An 11,456-nucleotide genomic window follows, 5' to 3' on the forward strand; every position below is an offset into this window, starting at 1 on the left:
CCTCTTTTTATTATTCAAAGATCAGTTGGTGTGCCTACTTACTAAAGCTCTTAATGCTAATCGTTTTACTCTGATGCATTTCAATCTTCAATTGCAGGAACTGCCCTTTCAGTTACGGGGGGGATATTGAAGCATCCACAACTAACGGATATGCATTAGCTAACAATCCTGGAACAACAAAAACTCAAGATTGTTAATTAGCTGTCAAATTGTCCCAACGATGAATTTGTTACCACATATCATGGGATTAATTTGACTTTTGAGTTTGCATTCAAGAATGTACAGCAGACAAAGACATCCATTGTATTATATATATATTGGTGACGTTACACATATATGATTTCAATAAAATATCATACAAGCTGCTTTATTCTTCATTCTTCTCTGCTACGGCATTTTCTGTAAACGTGGTTGGCACTGTGCAAACTTCTTTTGTAGACGGTGACCATACATATATTATATATATATAGCTGGATAGTACTACGGCTGTGATTGTAAATATCAAACCTTATGAAAAGATTTGGAAGTCGAAGGCTCTGCAGAAGAATTATTGTTTGGGGACTAGTCTGCATGTTCTGTTGTAAATATTGGGATTGCTGTCTCATTGTGCATCAAATTTAAAAGATAGTAAGTAATATTCTACAGCTTATGTTTGATCAATCCGTAGACAGTCACGATTGCCATTATCAGGGAATGATCTACGTGAGGCTCCACAACCAAAGTTAGCACATCATCTCCCAGCGTGATCCCCGAAGATAATTGTTTTTGCTTCACCTGCATGCATTAACCCAACAATCTGAAGAATTTAGACCTTAAACCTGCCTTTGCAACAGGGAAAAGCTAAAATCATATGCGGAAACAGAATACTAACCTCTGCAATAACATTTCCATCAATGCCTACGATTCTAAATGCTGTTTTGCTAGCCAATTTCTCTACCCAATATTTCTCAAATCCTACAGTAACTTGACAGGCAAAACTTCCCATACAAATAAATCTGCAATATTTCTTCACTTGAAACCATGGCTTCTCCTTGTTGGCATAAGAATTCCATCGATAACCATACCAACATCCAAAACAATGTAACCTCTGCATGGATATCGATAAAAAAAAAAAAAAAAAAAAAAAACCCATTTATAATTAATATGATCACAAAATTGCATCAAACCAATAGTAATCACAAACAATTACAAGATTTAATACCTTTCTTAGTATTGTAACAAGAACTCTGCCTCGAAGATCCATGAGATAGACCTTGTTCCTGCACTTCTTGTCATAGTTGTCAACGCGATAAACAATGTCTCCATCGGAATCGAAGACTGTGCAACCATTAGTTTGGCACAGAAGTGATTTCATCCATATAGTGTATGTTTGTCTTTCAAAAGACACGAAAGGGTCTAACGTAGGTCTTTGACTCTGAGGAAAAACCTTTGCCATTAATGTCAGGAAAGAAACTTTGTTTTTGAAAATGGAGATGAATGTACGCAGGGCTAATTTATGTTCCAACGAAGTTCGGAGTGCCATGGTTCGATTGATTATTATTTAATTGGATTATACCGTGTGAGACAGTTGTGAAGTCAACTATAATTATGCTTTTGCCTTTGTAGAAATTAAAAATTATTTGTTGAAGTGGTTACATTTTCACCGATGTAATACAAGTGGATGACATATCAGCAACTTAACCCTAATTAACATAAGACTCTGACAAGAAGACATAATTAAAGCACTTGCCAGTAAAGACGGTGTTTGAGATATATGTAGAAATTGTTTTTAAAAAAAATATATTTTTTTAATATTAATATCAGTATATTAAAATAATTTAAAATATCAAAAAAAAATATTTTAAAATTAAGAAAAAAACAGCTGGACTATACTCACATAATCTTCTAAAGATAACATTCAAACTTTCGTTTCACCTGTTATTATTATATTAACGTATTTGAAAGTATGAGAATATAATAGTGATTTTTTTTCAAAGTGTTTTTTACCTTAAAATATATTAAAATAATATTTTTTTAACATTTGAACTTGCACTTCACTTGTTATTAATAGGCGTGTTTGAGAGTATGGTAGTGGTTATTTTTTAAAGTATTTTTTGCTTCAAAATACAACAAAATAATTTTTATTTATTTTTAAAAATTATTTTTGATATCAGAATATCAAAATGATCTGAAAATTAAAAAAATTAATTTTAAGTAAAAAAAATTTAATTATTTTTAAAAATATTTTTCTTTTAAAATGTAAAAACAAACATCTGCATTGCTATCGGATAAGAAATTGTTTCAAGCGAATATGAAAAGTGTTTTACATTAACATTTTGAAAAACGTTGAAATAAATTTATGAGAAAAAAGGTTAACATCGATCCGGATGAATTATACTATATAAATTAGCATTGATACATTAATTAATGTTGTTAAATTTTGAGGTAGGACGGTGCCTGTGCCCAACATCACATCACATCACATGGCGGCTTCCATGTAGCAAAGATGGAGTTAGTTAGGGTAAAAATACTAAAAAAGGGGCTAATACAGGATGTTGATGTTAGGGCGTAAATGGAATTTTATGTCTTTTTACCGTAGAGTTGTGGACGTTGAAGATTTATTTAAAAAAGAGTCGGTTTCATTTTCAAAAGAATGTCTTTTAATTTTAAAAACTAACGTTAAGTCAACTATCATAATTGTTTTTATAATTAAAGAAACAATTCTGACAAGGTTTTTACCTTAGAATTTTTTTTAAAAAAAAACAACTCTTAACATTCAGAAATCTGGTTTATGTTAACAAGTGTATTGTAAGTTGATTTTTCTTTTATAAATTAACCAAAAACAATACTTAAATTAAACTAAGTAGCATGTGGAAAATGGCACATAGACAATTGCAAAAATCGAATAACAGAAGGGGGGTTTGTGATTGGTCAAAATGCATAACATAAGATTTTTGTTTATTATTCCCTTTTAAAAAAAATCTCACTCGTCAGAAATACATCAATATATTCCCGTAGGGTTTTATTTTTCCACGTTAGAAATAAGAAAACCAGAACTATACAAGAACGTCGGCTAAAAACAATCTCCATAGGCCATAGCAGCAGCCTGGGAGGTGGACCTTACTAATTATCTGTATAAGTTAAGGTAAGTTGAGCAAGCAGTGCTCAAAAAGGATGAAGGTTAAATTAATGAACCAAGCGAAACATTGCAACATTTTATTTGTGGATTTCGTTCAGTACCTTATAATTTACGATGAAACAACTTACAGACCGAATATATGATCGGATCAGAGTTTGATTCTCGGGCGTGGATCGGAGGACCAAATCTTAATTATTAGGGCTAAGTAGGCGAGTATTATCTTCATAAATCTTACTGGAACCAACTAAAAAAGAAAATATTTTATAAAAATCTGCATGCTTCCTGCTGGGTTTCACGAAATATATAATACTAAAGAAAGAAAAGAAGAATAAGGAGAAATTCATGGAAAAGCATTGAAAAACCCCTCAACTTGTATGCAGACAAAAGTGATGGTAGCTTACTTGAATATTCTAGCACTAACATGAATGTGCTGTGTCTAATCAGGTTAAAGATCATTCTTTATACAGAAAAACAAAAAACAAAAACTTGTCATCGCATGCTGGAGTGGTGATTTCCCTAGCTTAGCTCCTACTAGACGTCTAATCCTATCCCTTTAGTACTGTTTTCAAAATAAAATAATAATCATGGACCGAAAAAAGGCAAGGGTTAGAGTCATAATCGACTTTATTAGCGCCAGCACTGAAGAAAAGGTCCACTCAAACTCTTAGTTAATTAAATCTTGATATTGTATTAATTTGCAGACAAAAATTAAAAGTACAAAAATATTGACATGATGCAATCAAAACTAAAGATGTTGTCATTGTCTCGATTTTGTTACATAATTAAATAGATGAGCAGCTACCACCATCTTCATCTTCAGAGCAATCCTTGCTAGCAGAAATTGAGCTGCATTTGCTAAGAGCAAAAGATAATAAATGTACTATAAATTAAAAATCTCAATGATACAACACGAACAAACATTATAATTATTGTTAAATATTCAACATATTTAATTTTTATTCATTCGTTTTTTATTTGTCAAAAAACTATTGTAACCATTTATATATATATATATATATATAAACTAAAAAAATCTAATAATTTTGAACTAATTTCCCACGAAAACAAGGAGCTAGCCTTCACATGCTACTTTATCTTACAATAATTCGAAGGAGCCCTTTTCCTTTGAAATTAACAAGAGAAAACTAGAGAGAGTAAGCAGGCTGGTATATTAACAAGTACATGAGACCAGACTTGCACACGTGTGAATATAACATGTAATAAAAATATAACAATGGGAATTTATCCTTCACTAATTAATTAGTTGAAAACATTTATAAAAGCAGCGAATAGAAAAGGTTCTAATCATGTTTTTTTGGAATTGAAATTAAGTTCAGTTCAGATAGTTGACTTTTTAAAATATAAGTTAAATTTTCGGAAACTCAATAAAAAAATCTTATCAAACACAAGGCAAGTACAAAATCATGATTCACAAGCTAGCTTATACATAGAGTTAGGAGCATCTGTAATATTGAGATAATAGTTATTTTTTAGAATATTTTTTATTTTTTAAAATTTATTTTTAATATTAATATATTAAAATAATCTAAAAATAAAAAAAAATAACTTGAAGTAGAAATTAATTAAAAAATATCAAATCCTTTTGAAAACTACTTTTAAAACAAATTATATGGTTTTCTTATTAAAAATAATAATTATGGACGGTGGATAGTTATCCGAGCCAACGGACTCGGTCTCCTATAAAATTGATGGGTATGTCCTATCCATCATGAGTTCTTATTAAATTAAAAGTTATTCATATGATTACGTAACGAATATCTTATTTCTTTCGGAATGCATTTAATAAATTTATTAGAAGGAAGAGGAAGTAATTAAATTATGCATAGATACATGTATAAGTTTTAAGCTCGGCTGACAACCTAAATATTATAATAAATAAAATAAAAGTTATATGTACAGTTAGCCTTTTGCAGTCAGATGTCAATTATAATTTTATTTATTTGGTTTTATTTAGGGGGGAGCAATAAAATTATTCTTTTTTAAGTGCTTGCAAAGATTTTCCTTTTTCTTTTAATTTTCTATGCGGCATTGGTTGGTGTGAAAGGATACATCACATTGTTAATTTTCTTGAACACCAATAATAATATAGGGTCCTCATTCCCCAACATTAGTTAGGATGCCCATTCAAGAATGGCTACGGCCTTGAACAGGAGGAGAGAGTTGAGAAATGTAAAATTTATGAGCTTCTCAAGGGAATTACAAGTAGGGATGGAAATTTTGCCAGAATCATATGGAGACCCACTTTAGCTAAGCATATTTCCTCCTCAAGATGGTATGCTATTAAGAATTTCAAAGGCTTAACCATCTAGGTGGTGGCCCAATGGTAAGAGTTTGGGACCAAGAGGTTTGCTCCCTCGTGTGGTCTCAGGTTCGAGCCATGTGGTTGCTCATATGATGGCCACTGGAGGCTTACATGGTCGTTAACTTCAGGGCCCGTGGGATTAGTCGAGGTGCGCGCAAGCTGGCCCGGACACCCATGTTAAACTAAAAAAAAATAATTTCAAAGGCTTAATTTTTTGTGGGTTTTAATGAATGATTTCCAGTGTTGTAATGATTTCCGGCTTCGACAAGCTCCATGGACCCATCAAATTTATTTTGTTTTAGTTATGAAACTTGATCGAGAGTTATTTTAATGTATACAAGTGCTTTTTTTGAAGAATAGCACAAATAAAAATTTAAATATAAAAATAGCATAGTTTATAAAGTTGGGCATATGTTTTTTTTTAATTTATCAAAAATCATTTAAAATTGTGTAAGTGGTACATGCACACAACCTTTAAATTGGGAGGCTGTAAGCTTTTATTTCTTCTTTAGCTATCTTTTGTTAGGCTCTCATGCTGACTTGTCGAGCCTTTGCTGTGAGCTTAGCCATAAAGATAATGTTTGATAAAAATAGTACAATATTGTTTGCCATCATAATGACATATATATATGCTTAATATAAAAGGAAAATCAAGAAATAACAAATGGAAAAATAGAACGTGACATTGGCATCCATACACTGCTTTATCTTAATCCAATTGCTTCAACTTAATCCAATACATGATCGATCACAGACAGAGGTTCAATTAATTATGATTGTTGTTCAACATAAAATATGATCTGTACGTGCTTGGATGAGAATAGGTAAAATCTTTAAAAATTTATCTTTAATATCAACACATTAAAAACACGGTTCACCCACAATTAGCTTTAATATATTAAAATGTGTTGGTTTAAACTCATGCTCAATTAGTGCATCTTTAATTCACATCTTATTGATCAACTTTTTTATTTCCTGGTTGTTTTTTGGAAATGCAAAAAGATTGAGAACTCGACATATTTTTATTGAGAGCTTAAAAGTTGTAAAAGAACCACCTCAATTTAATAATTTAAGTTGTTAGATTAGATTTTAATATATGATTTATATTATTCTCTAACACACCTTCTCAAATGAAAGTTTTTTGGGTTTGAAATTTACACAGGTCCACACGATTTTATACTTAATTTTTATCAAATAAATAAAAATGGTGAGATTCGAACTCGTGACCGCTTGGTCATCCAGACTTTGATACCATATCAAAAAATCATTTTAACCCAAAAACTTAAGCTCTTAGATAAAATTTTAGAATACAAATATTATTATCTGACATGACCATTATCATAACCCAATCATTCCAGCTTTTTGGTCCAGGTTTCCTTTATGGTTTTAGCCTTTTTAAACTCAATATTTGTAAACATAGTGACCTTAACTTTTGTCTTTAGCTCATTAAATACGTAGTTTAATAGATGTGTGCCCTCCACTTAAAAGACCTTTTTATATGCATATTCTTCCTCCCTTTTTTCTGCAAACAACCATTTTAGAATCATCTAAAAAGAAACCTTTTTGTTTGCGTGAAAACAAAAGAATATAAAAACAGCTTTGCCCAAGTAAGATAAACAGTTTGAAACAAATTCCATCAATGGATTCTTAGCAGCCCACAACACCACTAGTAGTCCTCTACTTCTGTCGTTTTGTTGCCAAATTGGAAGCTCAGTGCAGCTTCATGGATGCGATTCCATCATTGTTTTTTTTTGCTCCCTTTTACTGGTTTTTAGTTATAAAAGCTTCTTCGTGTGCTCATTGGCTGGGCGGCCATTTCATACACAACCATGTCTATCTAGTATCTATAATGATAATGAGAATGAAAGATTTCTATTCCAGCAACGACACGTCACATCTTTTTATTATATTTTCTCTTATATAACATGTGGCATTATCTACAAGGCGATTTTTTAAATTTCTCTCATATGATATGTGATATTGTTTTATATTTAAAAAATTATTTCATATATACAAGGAGAATTAAAGTATAATCTCATCCATATCTATATCAGCAGGATAATCTTATTATAATTTTATCATTATCTTTATTTGTGAATTTAAAAATAATTCTAGCAGTTTGGTTCAAGGCCCAAACAGCTGCACTAGCCTAGCCCATCTAGACTTTTCCTTCTCCTCCCACCTTTTACACTTCACGGGCTGTCCAATATGCACACGTGGAATATTTTTAAATTATTGGTGGATTTAGCCTCTCAAACACTGGATGGATTAATAATCAAAGCTGTAGCCAGAGTGTCCAAGCTATTTCCGATGGATCCATAAAGATTTAAGAGCAAGGAATGCCACAGGAATGAGCAGGGACATGGTGGAGAGAGACAAAACAAGAGCACATTTCCGTCTAATATAATTGTCAAGGGGAAAGCATACACTGAGAAGTACGAAAAGTCTATACAAACAAGAAACGTATTCACTATAGGGGCATCTTGCAACATCTGCGGTGGTAAATTACCAGACTTGGAGCTGATTTTTGGCTGTGATAATGATCGGCCAGTCATCCGATCAGGTGATTATTGAGGACCAAACAAGACAGGCCCGCTACTGTTGTTCCAGACAAGTGGATCAAGGATACTGGGTTCCCTGATTGGTTCTTCTAGGGATGGTATAGTTCCTAAATTCTTCTTCTTGTACATTCAGTCTGATTTTTATGCTTGGTATAAAAATGGTAAGTTCTATACTAGGAATATTGTATAGGTGACGAAAGTTCTTACAAGAATTTAGACCAGTTAATAGGAATGGTCAACCAAGAAATTTCTCAGATGAATTAAGTGTTTGAGCCTGCTTGATGAAGATATGGGGGAAGATTAGCTAGGCTTACGCAGTGTAATTTGAACTTCATGTCGGGTTTGTGAATAGTGAGGAATTGATGATAACCATTTATTATTATTGGGTCCTCTATAGCATAGCAAATAATGGCATGATTTTATATATATATATATATATATATATATATAATGGAATGATGATTTGGCAACAAAATATGAATAAAAGTGACAGCTAACTTTTTATTTGTTATTTAGTAGTGAAATTTTGATGATCAATATGAATAAAGATGTAGTTTATAAAAGATATATTTTTTTTTTAAATAATAAAAAAAAAACATGTAGATTTTTATTTATTCAGTGTTTTTTTAAATTACTCAAATCACGGGATAGAATCATTTATAGTGAAATTGAATCCATTATAAACAATGAATCAAAATATTAGAACATAAGGGAATCTTCAAAAAAAAAAAAGATAAAAACTAATTAAACTATAGACAAATACAAATTAAGACTTGTTAAAAATTCAAACAACAAGTATAAATTATTTTGAAATATATTTATTTGTGTCAAGAATAATTTTCATTCAAATATTAATAGTCATTGTAGCTATTAATAAACTTCAATTACATCAAATAAATATAAAAACAACTTTCTTAAATAATGACCATAATGATAAGGGTTTACATATAACAACTCGATAGGTTATTATTAATTGACTAGAAAATAAAATTTATAAACTTGATTATTATATGGTTTGAAATAAGCATCTAAATAATATCATGAAAATTTTTTAAAATTATGTTATCAAATAAATTTAAAATTAATAAATATATTTATGCTCAAAGCACATATTAAGTTGTACTATTGAATTTCTCTATGTGAACCTCATGTTAATTTTAGGCAGCAAGTAATTATCATCGGTCTCTATTTAAGTTGACACTCATTTCATCATGTACATAACAATTTCCTTCACAAACTGCGACAGCTATAATTATAGTTTTATATTGGACTATAATGATACATGTTGGATTTGACAGGCACAAGCAATTGGAAAAATAGCAAGTGCTTTCATTCAAGAAGAGCTAAAAACGGGCTCCGCATATGAATACATGTTTCTTCTCCCGAACGAGTATGCTAAGCTTCTGAAATTTAAGCCACAAGTGCCCGACGGAGCTGCTGGGATGTGCTCAGAAATTCTTGCCTGTTCCGCAGAGCATGGGTTGGAGAGGAAATTCATGATAGAATCATTTGTAAAGAAGAGTCCTCCTACTACATGTCCAGCCACCATGCCACCTCCTTTCAAACCTGGTGTTGATTTTGTTCATCATTACAAGAAACCAGAGGTATAAATGGACAATAAACAAAACTCACTGAAGGCCTCTTGAATACTGGACGGGGTGATCTTGGGTCTACTGAACCTATAAGGTTGGCAAACATGGGCTGTAGGTCTATAAATCAAGATGAATTCACACCACTTGCTCTTTAGGCTTTTTTTGCTCTTGGACCCTCTTTAAGATTGTCACCAAGAGCATTAAATTAGCCAACAGCTGTAGGATTTGGGACCAGTAAAGGCAACGTCGGTGGCTGATCAATTCACTGTCAACGAATTCATGAGCTTTGTTACTGCATAGGCTGACATATAGCTCTCAGATGTGAAGATAGCGACTACTTTGTGCTTTATAGGTATATAATTGAGGCCAATTTATTGACAAGGAACTGAAAATCTTCTGCGAAGACAAGCTAAATATTGTTGTTATAATATGAACTTCACATGCAGGAGATCATAGCAGTCACAGAAAAGTCTGAAATATGTTGAAACGCACCCATTCCACGGACCACCCTGGTATGAACACTGATGAGTAATGAGGTTATTTGATCCAAAAAGTAGGGGAACTCATAACCTGTCTGCATTACAATTCATGGCTATGATTTTGTTGGTGATTTAGCAGCAAAAGCCTGGCCCAGCTAACACACTCCAGGCAGATTGGCCTGCCCATACCAAAGCTTGCCACAAATTGGTGTATTTTCGTAACAGTACAAGCATTGATTTCCTCCTACTATTATATTAGAATCTTTTATATATATAAAATAAGCTGCCATACAATGGACGAAAGCACATAGAATCCGGCAGCTCTCCTCTCCAAGAGAACAGGCCAACAGGGTGACTTCAAATTACAAGGTCCAGTAGTGAAAAGGGGGTCTTGTTCGTAATTTTATGTAGTTGATCCTAAAATGCCAAAAATATTGGAGGTTTGTCCTTTTTTCTGCTGCAGAGTGCAGAGCGCATAGCTCCTGAAATTGGCAAATATAATTAGGTCATGCCTACTGAGTTCTTGACTTCGCGGATTATTAGAAATGAGAGTATTAATTTAATGAGACTCTAGTTCCGCTAGTTCCACTGCTCCTTCTTTAGACAGGTCGCAGATTCTTTTTTTTTTCAAAGAAAAATCAACACGCTACCAAGTACCAAACATCATTATTGCGTTGACAAATACTCAAAAAATATAGCAATGTTTAGTTTTTAAAGCGTTTTTTATTAAAAAAATATTTTAAAATGATATTTTTTTATTTTTAATATTAGTATATTAAAACAGTTAAAAATAACCCTACAAGAGGGATGATTTTTTTTTTTTTGGGATTGATGGGGGTGATGTTGATATCAAACGACCTGGTGAAGTTTTCGGGAGCCAGTGTTAGGTTTAAATTTCTTTAAGGGAAAGTTTGGTATGGGTAGCAGAAGCAGCAAACCCATGGAGGGAAATCATTGGCTTTTACAGCAGTGGCAGCCATGGAGATTAATATTATTAGATTGTTTCTTTTTCAAAATTCGATTGTAGTGACATATTATAGATATAGACCATACCAAACTTTGAAAAATCTTGTTTTTCAATCTACTTCGATTATCACGAGTGGGACAGCTTACCTAATCCCACTATAAAGCAAGCTATAAACATGCTTAATAAAAATTAAATACAAGAATGCCCACACACTCTATAGCGCGTAGATACAACAACTTCACTGATATGACATGTCAGGTTCCATGCAGAACTCCTCTACAACAATGTCGTGAATTTTAATATTCGATTCTAGGTTCATTTATTCCGAGCGGAAATTAAAATGCGGCCTAGGTTTTTTTAAAAAAAACATTTTTTTATTTAAAAATATATTAAAATAATATTTTTTTTTAATCTCA

The 11,456-nt window shown here is 32.0% G+C and overlaps 1 protein-coding gene across 1 annotated transcript; it reads right to left on the reverse strand.

Annotated features, from left to right (window-relative positions):
- Positions 1–280: 280 nt before the first annotated feature.
- LOC7479324 (protein LURP-one-related 4) lies at positions 281–1,537 on the reverse strand. The gene is made up of 3 exons (XM_002299507.4): positions 1,202–1,537; positions 872–1,087; positions 281–774 (listed from the first exon to the last, which is right to left on the reverse strand). Exons 1-3 carry the CDS (start codon positions 1,520–1,522, stop codon positions 640–642), a joined length of 672 nt encoding a protein of 223 aa, XP_002299543.2. The 5' UTR covers positions 1,523–1,537; the 3' UTR covers positions 281–639.
- Positions 1,538–11,456: the final 9,919 nt, after the last annotated feature.

The sequence above is a fragment of the Populus trichocarpa genome, chromosome 1 (genome assembly GCF_000002775.5).
Source record: "Populus trichocarpa isolate Nisqually-1 chromosome 1, P.trichocarpa_v4.1, whole genome shotgun sequence".
Lineage (NCBI taxonomy): Eukaryota > Viridiplantae > Streptophyta > Magnoliopsida > Malpighiales > Salicaceae > Populus > Populus trichocarpa.